The 21,130-nt window shown below is 36.8% G+C and overlaps 1 protein-coding gene across 2 annotated transcripts; it reads left to right on the top strand.

The window, feature by feature from the left end:
- Nucleotides 1–141: 141 nt before the first annotated feature.
- LOC127860563 (calmodulin-A-like) lies at nt 142–20,747 on the top strand. Of its 2 annotated transcripts, none has more exons than XM_052398681.1 (7): nt 142–227; nt 15,622–15,667; nt 17,520–17,663; nt 18,071–18,180; nt 19,536–19,626; nt 19,889–19,945; nt 20,274–20,747. In XM_052398681.1, exons 1-7 carry the CDS (start codon nt 198–200, stop codon nt 20,447–20,449), a joined length of 654 nt encoding a protein of 217 aa, XP_052254641.1. In that variant the 5' UTR covers nt 142–197; the 3' UTR covers nt 20,450–20,747. The 2 variants fall into 2 exon arrangements, with proteins under 2 accessions (XP_052254641.1, XP_052254643.1); XM_052398683.1 differs by lacking the exon at nt 142–227 and adding an exon at nt 11,959–12,311.
- The last annotated feature ends 383 nt before the right edge of the window (nt 20,748–21,130 follow it).

Genomic DNA, 21,130 nt, shown 5'->3' with positions numbered 1-21,130 from the left:
TTGTCTAAAACAAACAATTAAGTTAAATAAATACCATAGTTTTATGATACCTTCGCTACAGCCCGTTTCTGTATTCTGACAACGGTTATAGAAACAGTGCCGATTAATGCGTGAGATTTGGATAGCCAGTATCGTTGTGGTAAAATGGGCGGCATTCGTGTTAAGCTCAATAATTGAAATGACTTTTTAACAAGAAAATGGATGAAGAAGAGGATATTTTCAATTTCGTAAGTGCCTATTTATTTATATAATTATAGTGTGATGATGTGTTTTGTTCGGCGAGGCTGTCTACAAAAGGGTTTAACCTTAAGTGAATTGTATCAATACCCAATTCAGTGTTGCTGAAATTTCCAGCCAGTATGCCATAATAAATAACTGGAATTTTCGCATTTGTTAAAAGCAATGTAAAATATAAAAAAATTAATGAAAAAGAGGTTGACTATCTTTACTGTGCAGCATAACGTAAAGTATATATACCGGTACGTCGTTTGAAAATCCCCACTAGTTTTAATTTGTAAAATTGTTCATGCGACACATACATTATTTTTTGTTACTGTAACTAATACTAGTTGACGTGTCGGTATCGTTTTGTACAAAGGAGTCGTGTTCTGAGAATTATGGGCATAATGCATGTGCGCAAAGTGTCGTCCCAGAATAGCCTGACACTGTGCGGACTTCACAGGCTATTCAGTGACGACACTTTACGCACTTGCATTAAGCCCTGTTTTCTCAGAACGCGACTCAAAGCATAAACCAACGGTTATATTGTCGAAATGTAAATTTTTGTGTCTAACATGATATTACCACAAGTTCGCAAAAATGTAGTTAGATGTTCTAGGAAACGTAATAAAGTTAACATATTTATTTGCAATTAAAATCAAGATTGTTATCTACCATACACCACCGTCGGAAACTTTAAGAGCAATTGAACCACTTTTTAATTATTATATGGAGCGCTCATGTTGTGTGGTGGACACAGCGATTGATAAGGACAGTGACAAACAGCATCTTTATATCCAAGTTTGTCTTCACTAATGCTAACCTTCGTTGGGCGTTTACAGTGTCGGATTATGGTCCCCGATAAGACTGTAAACTACGTTCATCCTCGTTAAAGGGGCCTTTTCACAGATTTTGGCATGTTTTGAAGTTTGTCATTAAATACTTTATATTGATAAATATAAACATTGGATCTAAAAAGCTCCAGTAAAAAATCAAGAATAAAAATAATAAAGGAAAAAAAAAGTAGCACGCAGCAGGGCTCGAACCAGTGACCCCGGAGTCCTGGAGTAAAAACGAATTAGACCGCTCGGCAATCCTGACAAGTATCTAAAGGAGACGTATTTTATACTTTATATAAGTAATCTTCGTAGTTTCACAAAATTAAACGACAACAATAGAACTCTCCAAATTATTAAATCGTTTCGCGTTGCAACGCTACATAATTTTCAGGTTTTTAAATTGTCAAAAGATGCATATAATGGCTATATTAGACCATGGTAAATGTTCAGTTTTACTGTTTCCTCACAAATATCATAACTAAAACGAAAATTTGCGAATCTGAAACAACTTTTTTCAATTTGTCAATTTACCAAAACGTGAAAAGATCCCTTTAAAATGTATGTAGTGCAGTGAATAATCATTGAGGAAACGCCCATGATATTAGTTATAAGTCTTTGATCTTATTGATTTAAGAGACAAGATTTTTTAACCAACAAAACTTTATTAACATCAACGCGGTATATCTTTTTTAAAGGTATTTCTTGTACATGGTGATGTTAAAACGTTTAAATGTGTATAGACATTTTTAAGTATTACGTAAACCTTATATATATACATCTTTATTATTTCAACTATATATAGAGTCTAACACAATTTGTGATTTCATACCATATTTTATTTAACGAACCCAGAAATGTTGCTTAGTTAGCAAGCCTTTTGCATGCGCAAACTGAAAAATGTCTTCGGTGTGTCTTATTATTAGCCATAAATATTGCACCAACAAATTAATTAATTGGAACCACGAGACGCCTTGTATAATATGAAGTTAGGTTATGTCCTGTGACTGGGTATGTCCTGTGACTTGTTATGTCCTGTGACTGGTTATGTCCTGTGATTGGATATGTTGTGTGACTGGTTATGTGTCCTGTGACTGGGTATGTCCTGTGACTGATTATGTCCTGTTACTGGTTATGTCCTGAGACTGGTTATGTCCTGTGACTGGTTATGACCTGTGACTGGTTTTGTCCTGAGACTAGTTATGTCCTGTGACTGGATATGTCCTGTTACTGGTTATGTCCTGTGACTGGTTATGTCCTGAGACTAGTTATGTCCTGTGACTGGTTATGTCCTGTAACTGGTTATTTTCTGTGACTGATTATGTCCTGTGACTGGTTATGCCCTGTAACTGGTTATGTCCTGAGACTAGTTATGTCCAGTGACTGGTTATGTCCTGTGACTGGTTATGTCCTGTGACTGGTTATGTCCTGTGACTAGTTATGTCCTGTGACTGGTTATGTCCTGTGACTGATTATGTCCTGTAACTGGTTATGTCATGTGACTGATTATGTCCTGTGACTGGTTATGTCCTGTGACTAGTTATGTCCTGTGACTTGTTATGTCCTGTGACTGGTTATGCCCTGTGACTGGTTATGTCCTGTGACTTCTTATGTCTTGTGACTGATTATGTCCTGTGACTGGTTATGTCCTGTGACTTGGTTATGTCCTGTGACTGGTTATGTCCTGTAACTGGTTATGTCCTGTAACTAAGAGTGATACATATTAAGGCGTATCAAAATACACTTATGCATATTCTTCATACTCCTTGCTTTGAATAGAACACTTTGAACACTCCACGACAGTTTCAGGAACCTGTGCGTTCGATCTACTCGTAAACACATGTGAATGTGTCTTTGTTATAAATTTTAGTTTTTTGTCATAATTTGTCACGTAGATTTGAATTTACGATATTTTAACAAGTATTGCTAACATATACTTGGCGACAGTAAGCTGTTTTTATTAACACACATTCGACATAAGTCATTGAAAGCCAAGGTTAATCTGAACTATTTGCCGATATATATAACTCTCTTCTATACATCATGTCTAAAACCAAGTACATATTTTTTCATAACGCCCGGAATAGTTCTTGTAACGTGTATTATCCAAATGACACGATTAAAATGAAATCGACCACTAAGATGCAATTTATTTAATCTGTTCACCTGGATGTACATGTATGTTTAATTTTTTTTTATCAATCTGTGTGAAGTTTAAAATTACACACAATTCATCCATTGACATAAAGTCGTCGTTGAACAGGTGACGTTTTCATTAAAGGGACCGTCAACCGCGATTGACGAAAAAAGAAAAGTTCTAAAATACCGTATTTTTTTACAATTATTAGTTTATATTGATTAAAATATCACGACTGGTATATTATATTACTTGAAAAAAGTTCATGTTTTCAGTATATTCGGTACATATGCAACATGCTCAGCCCGTTGTCAATAACTACATTCATTGTTCAATTATTTGGACCGTGCTCTGTGAAAAAGGGCTTTAATGCATGTACGTAAAGTGTCGTCCCAGATTAGCCTGTGCAGTCCACACAGGCTAATCAGGGACGAAAACTTTCCGCTTTTATGATATTTTTCGTTTCAAGAAAGTCTCTTATCTGCAAAAATAAAGTTTGGCGGAAAGTGCCGTCCCTGATTAGCCTATGCGGATTGCACATTCATTAAACTCCCTTTTCACAGAGCGAGGCTCAATTGCATGTCAAGTTTAGACGCACGCGCTCACACAGACTGACGACCGTTTAGACTGAAAAGCGGCGTTGACAAAACCAGTTCACACGCGCAACAATTATTACCCTCAGAACTCTAATTGTGACCTTAATCTTGCATTAATAAGCATGGGTTATAGATGACAAATCATGTGGGAAAATAGATATAAGATATACGGTATTTTAATCTGCCGATGCATTAAGAAGTTGCAAAGCTGACAGGACATTTCATTACTACTGACAATTATAACCATACACACCACATCGTCATTATAATCCTCAATTATATTTTTTAAGAATAAAAGAACAGAAAACAATTCTGGTGGAAGAGACTTAAGCTCTAAACCATCCTAATACCCACAGGATCATTTAGGGATAACAGTATTGTTTAAAAAATATAACACCCTAAATACTTTATTGTGAAATCAATGCTTTGCATGGTAAATGTTGCTTCAGATCATACAAATCATGTGACGACTGGGGCATGGGAGGTTTAGACCCAAGAGGCATGATTTGAAAAAAAAATCCGCGGAGGATCAAATGGCGAGGTTAGAAACAAAATACTAAAGTGTGTAGTTTTAGATATTTTTTAAGTTTTCATTTTTGGAATATATTTAGAGCTCATGCTCACCTATATATGCCATGGACCGGAAAAATTTGATCAACGTTGAAAGAGGGTCACCCAAGAATTATTCCTGTGAAGTTTCATTAAACTCCATCCATGGGTAAAGGAGCCCATACACCAAGCACGTTCTTAGACAGTTCGACCACGTTCTGAAGAAAATGCAGAACGGGGTGTGAACTTGCTTGAACTTGTAGTTTTGGTCAGAACAAAATCTACAATATGATTGAATGACGTTCATACAAAGCTCGCGCTACGTGCATCTCGTCCCTATCCCGTCCTAACCTGTTGCCAATCCGTCTTTACCCAGTTCAAATTGGGTCAATTGTCCCATTGTCCCCGTTAGTATACCGTTTTCAGTCAGACCGAGCCCGTCCTCAGCAAGTTTGATCACGTTCGTACGCATGTCTTCTTTATTTGTTGTGCAGTGGTAACTCGTTCAAAGGCAGTTATCACTCCGTCCCACTATGTTCTTAGTACGTTTCGGACGTAGTTGCAGCCACGTTCTGCACGCCGATTATTAAACCGACTACGTTCCTGCCAGTTCTCATTTATGTTTCCCGCTTTGAGCCGACAAGACGTATTTGGTTTTTTTTTCGGCCAAACAAAATATTATATTGCTGCTCTGCTTTTAACATAAATTGCACGAAGCCAACATTAAAAAAATTAACAGCTCCAAGATTGTCCGTTTTTCATCTTAATATCACAAATGATGAATTTTGAGAAAACGACCTCTATTTATATGCACATTGTCAGAACGTATTGTAATTACGGTTTGAACGTTGAAACAACTGCATTGAACGAGTACAACGTTCTTGGAACCTATTGCGAACTCCTTAAAACGTGAACAACGTACTAAGAACTTACTGAGAACTTATAGAACGTGTTGCAAACGTTGTAAGAACTTATCTTTTAGTTTATTTTTATTTACACGAAACAGGAACGTACTTGAGACGTAGTGCGGACGGGGTCGGTGTGTCTGAGAACGGATTGGACGGACTAGAAACGGACTCGATCGGTGTGGCATCGTAAAGGTAATTTCGGTCCGATCGCACTACGTTCTGGCACGTTCCTAACCCGACCTTAGTACGACCTATCCGTTCTTAGTACGTCCATTCCGTTTCCAGTACGTTGTTACTACGTGTAATTGTGGAACGGGATGATCGGAAGAAAATTTTGAGTAGGCTCACAATTCTGAAACACCAATCCCGTTCAACCCCGTTCCAGGCCGTCAACAAAGTTAGAAGACAGTTCGTAACACGTTGCTACTAGGATCACTCCGTTCTCACACAGTTCGAACCCGTTTAGTCACATTTTTCAGAACGTACTTCGAACGGAGTCGGTGTATCGGGGGTATAAAGGAGAAGAAGACGTTAGGAAAAAAATCATGAACTGATGACGAACATCACGGTATCCTAAAATTTCCCGATAAGCTATTTATTATGGCGGTAATTTGAAAAGACTTATTTACTTTTTTCCGTAATAAATAGACTTGATTGAGTTAAGCAACACCTACTGTTATTTTTATTTTAAATCTGCATTTAATTTAAAAAGAAAAACATAACTATAATGAATTGGGCTTGACATGGTGAACGATCGGTTGGTGCGAAACTTCAAAATACATCTTAAACATAAAATATATAATTATACAATTTGAAGAAATAGGTATCGTTAGTTCACGAATTACTTCTTAAATCAAAACGCATTCCTGTTTTGATCTTGAATTTTGCAGAAAGCATCGACTTAAAATAGGTCACGCACGTTCGAAAACAACACCGAGCGACTGACATCATTAAATCGCCATCTTATCTATATATCCGATCACGAAATTCATAGTTTTATCATACCACCGCATTGATATCTGCCTGATATAACGTTGCCTGATATTTTTTATGCCTCACTTTTATTCACAATGCTAAACTCCCATAGGCCATCATGACATAGAAATGATGTCAGACCCAGTGGGAAAAAATTTATTGTCCAATAAATACTGTCGCCCGCTTAAAAAATACTGTCGCCCGCTACCTTAGCAATCACATGGCGCACCAAAGGGGTCGAAACTTTAACTTCTGCTGCAGCAGAAAAAATGCTGCTCGAGCAGCATTTAAATACTGCTCGAGCAGCATATTTTGCTGCTGCAGCAGAAAAATCCTTCTCGACCCGCATTTATTTTTAGATTATGGCTTCAGCCAATCAGAATCAGATTACACATAAGCATAAATCATGTAACGTTGGAGCAATTGATCAACCAAATTTGCATGTCCCTACATTACTTATAGATTTTGAATCTTAATTATTATTTTAAGAACAACTACGAAAAAGGATGAGCATTTAATAATAATTGGTTAAATCACAGATTATGAGTTTGTTGCAGTTTTTCCAAAGTTATTGTCGGGTCTATTTCGTTTCCGTTGAGGTAGCTTATGTCGTCCGTTTGTATGCTCAAACTTGATTGGCTGACGGGTTCAAGGGCTTATTCTAAAAATAAATGCTGGTCGAGCAGGATTTTTCTGCTGCAGCAGAAAATAATGCTGCTCGGGCAGGAATTTTGCTGGTCGAGCAGCATCTAGAAACTGAACGAGCAGCAATTATGTTGCTCGAGCAGTAATTTGCTGCTCGAGCAGCATTTAAAGGCTGCTTGAGCAGCATTTTTTTCTGCTGCAGCAGAAGTTAAAGTTTCGACCCCTTTGGTGCGCCATACGGAATGGTTAAAAATTATACTGTCCCATTCGCGCATGCGCAGTACGCAGTTTTGCATTTCCTTTGTAAGCAGACGAGCAAATCTGTCAATCATTTCTGAAATTAAATACAATTATTGAATATTAAAATTGTTCATGGTTCATATAAATTGTTTATGTTTCAGTAGTTTTTTCGGTATTATAAAATAAATATTATATGTTTGACAGGGTGACAATAAATTCGCCTCGGTTGACAGTATTTCCTCAAGTTGACAAATTTACTGTCACCCTGTCAGACATGTAGTATTTATATAATATCATGGTCAACAGGAAGTTCTTATGTCAGTCATGTGTGGAGGATGGTCGTATTACTCGGAATCAACTATAACGTAATAACTTTTAGTAAAATCGAATCAGATTCAACAAAACAAACAATTTGATACCAATATGTAATATATTTTAATCACAAAATGCAACACAAACAGCAAAAACATGTTTAAAAAATATTAAGCGCAAGAGCTAATGTCGTCATTATTCACACGTCGAACGACAAAAACCATGTTCATTCCTGCAGCTTTTTAGCGATTTTTTTTTTATTATTTCTGTATAATCGGGGACGTAGAGGTATGATAAACAGAAAAACGGGTTACTGCCTGATCTTTTTGTAATTTATCAGGCTCGGCACGAATGAAATAACGGCTCGGCAAGCCTCGCCGTTATATTATTCTAAGCCTTGCCTGATAAATTACAAAACGATCAGGCAGTATTTCTCTATATATATTATAACGATTTGTTTTAAACATACATCTGTTGTTTGCTTAACGAACAACGCTGAACACATTTATAAAATTGTGTTTCATTGCGGGATTTTTAAATCTAGTTTCTCGCACGCTATCTGATATCGGCTGTAGATATTATTACCAATTTAACCGTGACAGCTGTTGAGCCAATATAGTCGGAATGAAGGCGTTTGTGTCGATTCATTTATTTCACTGATTGAACAGCGAGAAATATGGGCGACCAGGAGGAGCTATACACCTTTGTAAGTTTTGTCATGTTCTCTTTTTATAATAGGCGACATTTTATAACGTTATTTTCAAGTTGTATTTTTTCCGTTAATACAAGCGTTAAACCGATATTTAAACGTCTGCATGTAGAATCCATAAAACGGTGCTTTGGAGATAAAATGATAAATTATATGTATTTATTGCACGTAACTTCAAAAGTTACATTAAAAATACATGTCAAATAATCATGGGAGCACTTTGTTCAATATGATTTCGCTTTTAAAATGTTGGAATGTGCTGCGTATAATGTACAAATGCGGCAAAAGCAAAGATGTGTGGACAAGTATCTCGACACAGGAAAAACTTCCAACTAAGTATCATTAAAAAACGTGCATTCAATATTAAATGTTAAAATTGCATACAATTATGAAACATTTATATCGAGCACACTGCTCTTCTTCGAGTTTCATAGCATAGTAATTTCTTAGAAGATTGCTAATTTTTTAACGCCGAATGTTTAAATATAATTTATGTTGTTGAGTAAACCGTGCGCAATTTTATTATTTCATATTTGTGTGTATTCAACTGAACGTGTTTTCTTTAACAATATTTCATACAAGTATTACACAACCTATGTTCATACATGTACATATTTTCTGCTTTAATTTCGCATTAAAGTATGCGTATATATGTGAAACCATTTATTATACTTATTAATTATTATATTTGATAAACATGTTAAAAACTTGTGCGGACTCTTGTGCATGAATATATACACCACAGTCAATAACTTCCTATCATTTCACGGATCACATAACTTGTAATATGCGTTCATATTTTAGTTAATTGGAAAACGAAACCTTGTAGTTATATTAATAATTCAGCGTAGCAATTGTTTCCACGACGAGTTTTATCGGTACTTCATATGGCAATTTATTTCAAAAATCAATTCGATTACGTTAGGCTTACAAGGCGACTGATGCAATGGAAAAAGTGTTAATTGAACAAATGCGGAAAATAAATTGCCTGTAATATTTAAGCATCGTTAAGAAACACTTGGCAATCGTGCCTTCAATGCAAATTTATTATTACACATCTGACATGAAGTTAATCAAAAACTTCACCTCTTCAAATACGTCTCTATTCAGATTTGATTCTTTGTCCGGGAAACAACAATTAATGGAAATATTTAGTCACAATAGAAATTGAAAATCAATTTTCTCCGATGAAACTCACATTATGGTAACAAAGCGAATTGAACATATTAATCTATTAGCCCCGTTATATCTTGAATTAATATGCATGGTTTAATGCAAGGATTCATATATTTCTTTGTGTGTCAATATATTATAAAGTCATTAAGGCGGTCGAATATTAGCAGCAGTTGTGAACGGCTTTGTATGAGCAACCAATATACGTTTTTAAGAAACACTTAAGAAGTGAGTTAGATTTCGCATATCCCGTTTGGAATATAATTGAATCATAAAACGGAATGAGAATAACGCAAAATGAATAAAGTGGCACATCAGACCATGATATTTTAAATATAGTATAACAAAAACATTGGCGCGGTCGTTCCTCTTAACGTGATTAATGGACCGCCCTTACTGGCTTGGCACAATGTGGCATTTTGGATAAATTATTATTTTCTCTCTGCACGTTTTCGGTTTTTATTTCATGACAATCGAGTTGAACCTTACGTTAATTATTTAGCTTAAACAGCTTAGACAATACTGACTATAAAAGTATTGATGAATGTTATTTTTACATGGATAGGCCTTCTCATTTTGCTGAAGAAACGTTAAGACAGGCGTGACTTCATTCCTTAACAGCCTTTTTGGATTCCAAGCATTATTTTGGTCCATTTGAAAAATAGCCAAGTGGAAAATACCGATTTTTATAAAAGATCGATACGCACTTAAATTTTGACGACCCTTAGTATTTATAGAAAAACGAAATGTCGATCTTAGATTCGCCATTCAAACGGAAATCTTGAAAATTGATATACGTATATGTAGATACATGAACATACCACTTAAGCAATATTTCACAGAAGACTGAGTACTGCATTCTTAAACAGATCTACCCCCCCCCCCCTCCCGCCCCAAACGTTATCCCTTTCTTTGACCGTTCTAAGGAGATGATCGTAGTTTTGTAGTCAGTGTTTGTATGTATCGTGTGCTTTTGTCATGGTTCCTATTGGGTTAGTTGGTAACCTGCCATAAACTAAGGACCTTAGAGTGATGATTTATTAACCTCCTGGTGCGACTGGAGTTTTCAGCTGTTTACAAATGTCTTTAAATAGCCCTCATTAACAAAGTTTCACTTAAGAAGCGTATCTTAGCAATTCAGAAAGGTAGAGCGTGTTTGGTGAAAACCAAACAGGCTCGTTCCTGACGATGTTATTTGTCGCTTTGTCTCTTTGGTAGGCGTGGTTATAATGTGACTCCACCTTCGTGTCGTCAAATCATGTTATTCATTGAAAATGCATATTTTTAACTTGGTCGTAAAGTCTTTTTTTAAATTGACCTCAGATGCTCCTCCACATATTGGTTGACTGATCTGCCATTGCCTTTCGTTGTGTGTTTTGTTTCGTGGTACGTATATAGTTGAAGCAACAATGGAAAGACTTACGATTTTTAAAATATCACATTTAGATTTAAAATTAAATAAAAGCAGTCTGCATATTTTACCTTTGTTTCTGATTGTAGGCGATACGTTTTCAAATACTCTTCATCTAAACAACACACTGTTTCTGTGGCCATAATACACCGCTATTTACTGCGTTTTTATACAGACGTTAAAGTAATTGCAACATTTTATTTAAAAGTTATACAAACCGTTACTTATTTTTCAACATTTTCAGTGTTCTTGATGCATACGAATCACAATGGCATAATGGCTCAGTGTATTACAGGCTTCAAACTCATAATTTATCCACCAGACTCTCCCTCTAAATGTTTACGTCTGTGTTTGATACAATTGTTGCACCATAAAATGCATGGTTAAATCATTTAATTGAGTATATTTTACTGTTGTCGTCAATAGCGTTATTATTTCAAAAGTCAACCTGATGCGCTCCATCTCTCTTAAAGGGACCTTTTCACGGATTTTGGCATTGTTTGAAGTTTTTCTTTATGTTGCTTTATATTGATAAATGTTAAAATTGGATGTTAAAAGCTCCAGTAAAAAATCAAGAATAAAATTAAAAAAAAAAAAAGTAATCCTCAGCAGGGCTCGAACCACTGACCCCTGGAGTCTGGAGTAAAAATTCTACCACTTAGACCACTCGGCCATCCTTCCGGATACAATCACAGGTGTATTTTATACTTCATATAACCAATCCTCGTAGCTTCACAAAATATTACGACAACAACAGAACTCTCCAAAATTATAAACTCGTTTCGCGTTGCAACGCTTTATAATTTTCGGGTTTTTAAATCGTCGAAAGATGCATATAATGGCTATTTTAGAGCGTGGTAAATGTTCAGTATTACTGTTTCCTCACAAATATCATAACTAAAACGAAAATTTGCGAATCTGAAACAACTTTTTTCAATTTTGTCAATTTACCCAAACGTGAAAAGGCCCCTTTAAACGCTCTTTTGTTAACAATATGCCTGCCGTTGCCTCGAGCTTCTTTTTATTAGCTTTGTATTTGAATCAAAATTGAAAATTGAGATTCGAAATACAAACAATGTCTTCAGTTTTAATGTGTGTGTTTGATGTAGTTAGGAAAAAGTACATTAAAGCAAGACAATTCATGCATTCTGGCATATCTTTGTCTCGTTGTCAAGAGGGACAAACCATAGCGAACAACTATCACGTCTAATTTGAGTAACTGCCCATTGTTTTAGGTCACACGTCGACACTTGAAATCCCACTTTTGATCCATTTGATCGTGTAAGCATAAACATATTTATGATAGGTGTTATGTTACAAAAATAAGTTAAATCGCTGAGATGCCGATTAGAAACAGTTTACATAAACACTGTATGCATCTTCCCACAGTGTATACTTTCTGAATCAGTGAACACGGATACATTTAAGTTACATCGCGCACATACTATCTTGCGTTTAACTTCTGAGTTCATTAGTGGTTTTAGGAGGATTCGAGAAGACGAAATCAATAAACCACTGTTTGCGTTTGTTGCTGTAGAATTGAAGTATTCTGGTATTTGTAGTGGTTTCTAGACGCTTGTACTGAAAATATGTCCAAAAAGGTAGGGTACGTTTGTGTTTAACTGAATTTGGAAGTTAAATTGTAAGATAACACTGTTGATGTATTGCATACTTGCATACAAGCTACGTATTCTGGGTATTTTTGTGTCTTTGCTTCTTCAGATCTAGATGAAAGAACGTGTTATACATGTATATTACTATTGCAGTCTAAGATGAATTTGATACTGTAAAAGTTTTAAAATAGTATGAAATGTCTTAGACTAGCTTATGTTTGCTCATATACAATTTAAATGAATGTATTTTTTTCAGTTACTTTTTTTATTGCGATGTTTAAATCTGCAATATATAATGCGATTAGGAAACGTAGCATTTTTTGCAGGGACGTACACAGTTGTTCGGTATACAAATACATTACTATTGGGGGGGGGGGGGACAAATGTGTTTTTAGCAGAGAAGAATTGAATACATCTATTAAATTATGCAACAAGATAAAATGTGAATTATTGCGAAGATTAAGCATTATCTCAAAACACTGCAGTAGTCTAGTTGACACAGCGATCACATTTCCGGTTGATTTGAGATTGCATATTGATGTTTCGGTTTCGTTTGTCACATTTGCGGAGGTCAATCTGGATTCGTTTACTTTAAGGGGCTTGTTCACACATTGTCGTGTATTACAAAATTTAATTGCCCGTATTTACTTAAAAAAAACTACTGTATTCTGAAAAGTTTAAAAGTATTTTAACGGCAAAATAAAAGGTTGACTGAAAGTTTTTCTTTCGTGAGATTCAAATTAGGGATCTTAAAGGCAAATTATAACACGCCAACGCCTCACCAGGACTACCCTGGTACCAACCTCCGCGCAGAGATTTAACTGGAACTAGCATAGCTGGATCAAACCCCTGCCTTCATAACCAACCACGTGATGATAAGCTAGCCGATGATTTTTACCGTTGTTAATTTTACTTGTTTTTTTATATTTTAATTTGGGTCATTTATTTCTTATTATGAACCTAAACTTATACACTATTTTCAAAATATAAAAGAAAATTATATTACTTTTCATAATATAATACTTAAACAACACAAATAAAATCCTACCAAATCTGAGATGTTATGCGAGAGCAAGGAACAACTCTGCGTGGAGATTTCCCCGGTACCTATTATATTGATACCGTGTTTAAAACGCTATGCTAGTAATTAACATATGTCCAAAATTATCTATACCAAGCATAACAAAACCTTTATCATTTCAAAGAAATCTATTGATAATAATTAATAAGCGAATACATAATATTATTCCAAAACAAATTCGTTATAAGAGGTTAAAGTGTTATTTTCTTTTTGAATTTAATAAATGCATTTGAAACAAGAAATATCTTTAAAAAAGATATACGGCGTTGATAGTTCAATGAATGAGATCAAGGATAGCGAATGTCTTTCTGTGCAGTTCTTAGCTGCATCACACGCAGTAAGGGATGTTACGAGGAGTTTTCGCGGCTTATTTTACATTATTACATATTGCTGGTCATAAACCTATAGATACAAAACAGAAAGCCAAAAGATGAATGGAAATGAAATTAAAACATATGAGTCAACCGGCCACACGCGAAGTATCCGTATTTATAGGCGCGTTCTTCGAACAAACCTGTTTTAGTGGTTTGTCGGGCATTGCTATTTGATTCGATTATTAACAGTATCGAGAATCATCGCGCTCATGCTTAATACATTAGTCAATATGGTGGAATAATTATTGTTAAATTAATCAAAAATAATGTTTATCATTGTATTGTTGAAAACACATTAAGAATCTGTTATTGACACACCATAATTATATTGCTGAATATCTTCATTTAACATATTTCTGGTCTAAACAAAATTCAAGGTCACCTAGTTCACGGATAGCGTCTTTATTATATAACGATTATTTAACTGGCCGCGAACTCCGGTGATGACCTGTATAAACTCTGACATTCACACACTGGCCGCGAATTGACCCGTTACTCGCGGGTTGAAATGCAATGCATTAAAGTGAGGCCTCGCTTCCACTGCTCTTTATACTTTTACATGTTAACATGTTGACAGGAATATGGAAGTAAGTACTAAATATGAGAACATAGCCTTTAAGTATAAACGCTTTTGCCCTGACAATCCTCTGAAAATAAAAGGTGCACGCTCTATTAAGCCTTTTCATTAGAGATAAAATTGTTTCATGCAGTAAAACAGTGTTACAAAGACGCGGATATGTTTTCAATGTTCTGGTGGTATACTCAAATCAGCCAATTGAATAAATGAAGTTTATTCATTCGTACCTAGCCGCGGGAAATTTTATTTGAATTTTATTGGACACTTACAAAGGTCAGGTAAGGTGAAAAGCTGGCTTAATACAGCTACGCCGAAAAATACATGACTGTTTGCAAAATTGTCATTTTGCAAACTGTGAACAAGTCGTTTTAAAATGTTGACTCGTCGTTCTATGATGCATCCCAACAAGACAAAGAGATGGATGCCCAATGCTCAAACGCTCTTTTGACCTTTAAGTCGACATTTTATGTAATGAGACGCGTGAAGAACAAGACATTCAGGCGCCTTACCGTGGTCTTATTATAGGTTATTTTCCTTTCCATAATGAATGGCACATTGCTGCCCATACAGGCAGTTAAATGGCCTAAGTGTGACATTGACATATGACCTAGCGGGACAGTTGCTTCACGGACACGTCGTATATTGAGTGCTTACGTTTGTAGAATTGAGTCGTACTCTGAGAAAATTGGGCATAAAGCATGCGCGTAAAGTGTCCCTCCAGATAAGCCTGTACAGTCCGCACAGGCTAATCAGGGACGACACTTTCCGCTTTTATGACATTTTTCGTTTAAATGAAATGTCTTTTTAGCAAAAATCCAATTAAGGTGGAAAGTGTCATCCCTGATTAGCCTGTGCGGACTGCACATGCAGTATGCCCAGTTTTCTCAGAACGCGACTCAATTTATCAAAGTATGACATAGTTATGGCTTAGTAAGAATTTGTAAAGCTGTTTTATTGCCCAATATGACCTTTGATCTCTAAGTGCGACATTTGCCTTGGAAAAAGTCCGGTGCTTCACGAGACACATAATTGTATGTGGTGGACATTTGTACCAAGTACCAATCCATTCAAAAATGAAAATGTGATGTTTGAGACAGGAAATTTTGCACAGACAGGCAGGCGGACAGTGCGACCATTATGTGTCGATATGTCGCTTTTATTAATTGGAAGGGGGGGGGGGGGAGAGGGGCTTAAACAAAACTCAAACGTATGTGTACATAGAAGTGCTAATTTGTTTTCGATTATTTAATTTTGTGTATATTTCAGAAGGACGCTGATATTCTGACGAGATATTCTCATGGTCAGATAAGAGGTATGAACCAAGAGCATATACGGAAATCTGCGCTTAATGCGTGTGCGTAAAGTGTTGTCCTAGATAAGCATGTGGAGTCCGCACACGCCAATCAAGGGACACTTTCCGCTTTTATAGAAATGTTCGTTTAAAGATGTGTATTCTAAAAGAAAATCCAGTCTATGCGCAAGTGTCGTTCCAGATAAGCCTGTGCGGACTGCAAATGCTAATATGGGAAGACACTTAACGCATGTGAATTTAGCCTAGTTTTCACAGAACAAGGCTCATTTATTGAATAATGTTCTTTCGCGTTCTGAGAAAACTGGGCTTTATGCAAATGCTTTAAGTGTCGTTCCAGATTAGCCTGTGCAGTCCGCACAGGCTAATCAGGGACGACACTTTCCGCCTAAACTGGATTTTCGTGTAGAAGAGACTTCCGAAACGAAAATACCATAAAAGCGGGAAGTGTCGTCCCTGATTAGCCTGTGCGGACTGCAGAGGCTAATCTAGGATGACACTATTCGCACATGCATTAAGTCTCGTTTTCTCAGAACGCTTCTCATATTGTCCCTTCGTGTGTAAAGCACAATAAAGATATGTCTGCATCCTCGATACATATTATTTGTGTAAGCACATTTGTTAACACCGAGAGCACAATACATATATATATATATATATATATATATATATATATATATATATATATATATATATATATATATATATATATAAATTACCACATTTATATAGCGCCCTTTTCATACTCGAGATGTGCGTTCAAAGGCGCTTTACAGTTTTTCCCTGATCACTAGGTCATCACTAGGTCATAACATCTTGGCGCAGTATGCAGAAACGGCTTATTACCCTCACAGGTACCCATTTTAACACCTGAGTGGAGAGGAGCAGTTGTGGGATAAATTTCTTGCTCAAGGAAATTCCAGCGGTCAGGGTGGGATTCGAACCCGGGACCTCTCGATCCCTAAGCCAGCGTCCTACCATTAGACCACGGCTCCAACAATGTGCTTTCAATAATACGTGCTTCGTGTGAGCCGATTGTATAGTCTGATAAATAGAAATATATCCGGACATAAGGCTTGCTTCTTTTTATTTGTGTAAGACAAAAATTATTTGAAATTACAGATCAAAGCGTTCTTTAATGGTTCGCGTTTTACATTTTATAAGGAAGAATACGTGTACAGTAAAATACGTGTAAAGTAAATTTGTAAGAAGAGGGGAATTGCGGTTATTTAAATCGCTTACAATAACATCTTAATAATACTGTAGAACATGATCCTATTTAAAAGCCAACGCTTGCAGTTAACATTGTCATACACATATTGAATGTAAACTCAAGTAGTACCAGCATCCATTCATCAAACTTAATTTTTTTTTAAACTCTAGTACAGTAACATTATATTAAAATTACCTGAATTTCAAAAAATGTTAATCGTGTTGGTTGTGTTACATAAGACGTTTTAGCTGTTACAAATACAGCCACTTACAAAAACATATACACATAATTGAGCCGCGCTATTGAAAAGTGAGGTTTAATGAATGAGCGTTAAGTGTGCCCATAGGTTAGCCTGTGCAGTCCACACAGGCTAATCATGGAGAAAATGTAATCTAAGACTGGATTTTCACTTACTTTTAACAAAAAAATCCATGACAGCGGAAAGTGTCGTCCCTGATTAACCTGTGCAGACTGCACAAGCTAAAAGGGGACTGCACTTTACGCACATGCTAAAAGGGGACTGCACTTTACGCACATGCTAAAAGGGGACTGCACTTTACGCACATGCATTACACCCCGTTTTCACAGAGCGAGGCTCAATAGCATTCATAACAAAAATAACACATGTATGTATGTTTGTAGAGTTACGCGAGGCGTTTAAGCTATTCGACAAGGATGGTGATGGCTCTATCACCGCCGATGAGCTCGGGACAGTACTGAGGAACCTGGGTCAGTTCCCCTCCACAGACGAACTCGACATGATGCTTAAAGAGATCGACATTGACGGTGAGTTCTTGTGAATGATCAGATGAGCCGCGCTCTCGGAAAACCAGGCTTTATGCATATGCGTAAAGTATCGTCTAAGATTAGCCTTTGTTTTCCGCAGATGCTTATCAGGGACGACACTTTCCAACTCAATTGTATTTTCGCCAAGAAGAAACGAAAGCTACAATGGCAAAGGAAAGTGTCTTCCCTGATTAGCCTTTGCGGTTTACATTTAGCCCAGATATCACAGAACGAGGCGTTATTATGGAATAGCCCACGAATACGTTCTGTTTATAATAAAATATAATACAATCGAGTAATTTATGCTGTGATGCACAATTATCGGGTTTATGTCTGCAAAGGATATTCATACGGCAATCGAATATCGATGGTACTGTGTTTTTGATCTGTTTATTCTATAATTTCAGGTGACGGCACGTTCAGCTTCGAGGAGTTCGTACAGGTGATGGCCAACATGGGCGGCCTGTCAGAGCATACTGAGGAGGATGAGGAGAAGGAACTCAGACAGGCGTTTACGGTGAGTACTCACTTGCATGACAGCGAGACGCAACTGTGACAGGCGTTTTATGAGTTGTATAATATGAAGAAGGAACTCAGACGTGCGTTCACGATGAGAACTCGCCTGAATGACATTGAGACGTAACTGTGTCAAGCGTTCAACGAGTTGTATAAGAAACTCAGACAAGCGTGCACGGTGAGTACAACACTTGAATGTCATCGAGGCGGAACTGTGACAAGCGTTCAATGTGAGTACAACACCTGGTTGACATCGAGACGTAACTGTGACACGCGTTAACGGTGAGTACAACACTTGAATGACATCGAGACGAAACTGTGGCAAGCGTTCACGGTGAGTAAACACTTAAATGATATCGAGACGGACCAGTGACAAGCGTTCTCTGTGAGTACAACATTTGAATGCCATCGAGACGGAACTGTGACAAGCGTTCACGGTGAGTACTCACTTAAATGATATCGAGACGGACCAGTGACAAGCGTTCACGGTGAGTGCTCACTTAAATGCCATCGAGACGGAACTGTGACAAGCGTTCACGGTGAGTACTCACTTAAATGATATCGAGACGGACCAGTGACAAGCGTTCACGGTGAGTGCTCACTTAAATGACATCGAGGCGGAACTGTTACAAGCGTTAACGGTGGGTACAGCACTTGAATGACACTGATACGGAACTGTAACAAACGTTCAAGTTAAGTACAACACTTGAATGACATCGAAACGGACTTGTTACAAGCGTTAACGGTGAGTACTTGACTTGAATGACATCGAGACGGAACTGTTACACGCATTCACGATGAGTACAACACTTGAATTACATCGAGACCGAACTATGACAAGTGTTCACGGTGAGCACTCACTTGAATGGCATCGAGACGGAACTTTTACACGAATTAACGGTGAGAACAACACTTTAATGACACTGAGACGGCACCTGTGACAAGCGTTCACGTTGAGTTCAACACTTTAAATGACATCGAGACGGAAATATGACAAGCGTTCACGGTATAAAGTACAACACTTGAATGACAACGAAACGGAATTGTGACAAGCGGTCACGGTGAGTACTAAACTTGAATGACATCGAGACGGAACTGTTACAAGCGTTCACGGTGAGTAAAACACTAATGACATCGAGAAGGAACTGCGACAAGCGATCATATTGAGTACTAAGCTTGAATAGCATGCGTTTATAAAAAAGAGACTGAATTCTGCATCCAAATGACAGCACATTAAAGCTTGCTCAGAAATTGTATGTTAAACAGCACGATTGATGCATTAACACATATGTCATTTTTGAATGGGTTCGTTTCATATTTAAGAAACAGTTCGCTTACACATAATATTTGTTAAAGGTATTTGACAAAACCGGATGTGGCTATATCTGCGCGTCTGACATCCGGGCAATTCTACAGTGTCTTGGCGAGGACCTTACAGAGGACGAAAGTAAGCATGTTGGCCTTTTTCATACATGTGTTCTTGTAATGAACGTTTCAAGGTGGTGACCCAATATTTATTCATTTCGCGTGTGTTGCCTGTTAAAACCATGAATTGTTATTGCCGTTTCAATGCGGTTATGTATGGTCTGCACAGGCTGATCAGGGACGACACTTTACGCACAGGCAATAAGCCCCATTTTCCCAGTGCGCGGCTCACATCAACGCGAGTATGACGTTCACTTAAGAAGCGTGTTAACTTTCATTTTCAGTTGATGAGATGATTGCGGAAGTGGATATTGATGGGGATGGCCGCATAGATTACGACGGTAACGTAGTTGAACACATTGCAATTCCTTATTTGAGTTAGAAATTATTTACAATACTTAACTTCTAGGACTAAATGGGAAAACCATATAACGTCGAAAAATCACATTATTTGTTACTGAACCGAATATCGAACATAATAATGCCATTAGATAATTTTCTGATAAAACAATAGGGCTCTGAGTGAGGATAACTGTTAATTATTATTTCAAGTATTGTCAATAATATTTATACAACACGAAATCCATACGAACGATGGTATTTTGCTTTTGACGAAACTATATTAGAACAGCGAGTAATATACCACATGTATTACTAATTGCACTGCAGAGTTCATCGCATGTGTCTGCAGCGACACCTACAAAGGTAAGGAGGGACCGGATGCTCCTAAATCAGAGCAAACGACCGAGGTTTCAGTGTCCTCCATTCGACCCGCCGGGACCCAGGGAATCTTTGAGAGAAACGCCGACCCAAGTACTTCCCCCGCTCAAGACGGCCCGGAATAGATACGCACCTGCAGTTTTTAATCAACACTTTAATTGTAGCTTATTGCTTTTTTAAAGCTGAAATTCAACCAAGAAGTTCTAAGCAATAACAACACATGAAACGATATCTTGTTAATATTGGATTGACTGACACACATGTTTACACGATTTGGAGAGAAATGTGTAAACCAAGCTATATGTATAAAGCCAAAGAAGAACAATGCATTATCACGAATTCTGAACATTTCGTATACCAGCAAAATGTGCGATAATTTCGACATTTAAGAACAAACAAATACATACAAAATATCGTTGGAAATGTCGTTTGTGTTTTATTTATATTACCGATATGTGTGTTTTCTTTAGTATTGCAAAACGCGTATTTGACAACGAGTACAAATGTCAAGTCCCACTAAGTGTACAAATATCGTTTTAATGCAAACCATTTCAATAAAATTTAAAGTAACACAACATGATAGTATGAATGTTTATGAAACACGGGTGTTTTTTTTACTTTTATATTATTGTAAAACGTTTAGATAATCAAATTTATAATGCAAAATTACATCGTATTAATATGATATTGATTTATAGATGGTTAACATATGCAATTAAACAAGAAACTCACTAGCAAAGACAAAACCTGTTTTATTTACATGATAATGAAGACAAAAATTATTGATCTAATAAACAAGAAACATC

This window comes from Dreissena polymorpha, chromosome 15 (genome assembly GCF_020536995.1).
Source record: "Dreissena polymorpha isolate Duluth1 chromosome 15, UMN_Dpol_1.0, whole genome shotgun sequence".
Lineage (NCBI taxonomy): Eukaryota > Metazoa > Mollusca > Bivalvia > Myida > Dreissenidae > Dreissena > Dreissena polymorpha.
Note: the sequence above shows the minus strand (reverse complement) of the source record. Positions and strands in the feature narration are given on the sequence as shown.

Bases quoted from the DNA above. Each gene is read 5' to 3' on its own strand.
- LOC127860563 (XM_052398681.1), top strand. From the start codon at position 198: ATGGATGAAGAAGAGGATATTTTCAATTTC. The intron at 228-15,621 runs GTAAGTGCCTAT...TGTATATTTCAG, and splicing joins AAGAGGATATTTTCAATTTC to AAGGACGCTGATATTCTGAC. The intron at 19,627-19,888 runs GTAAGCATGTTG...TTTCATTTTCAG, and splicing joins GGACCTTACAGAGGACGAAA to TTGATGAGATGATTGCGGAA.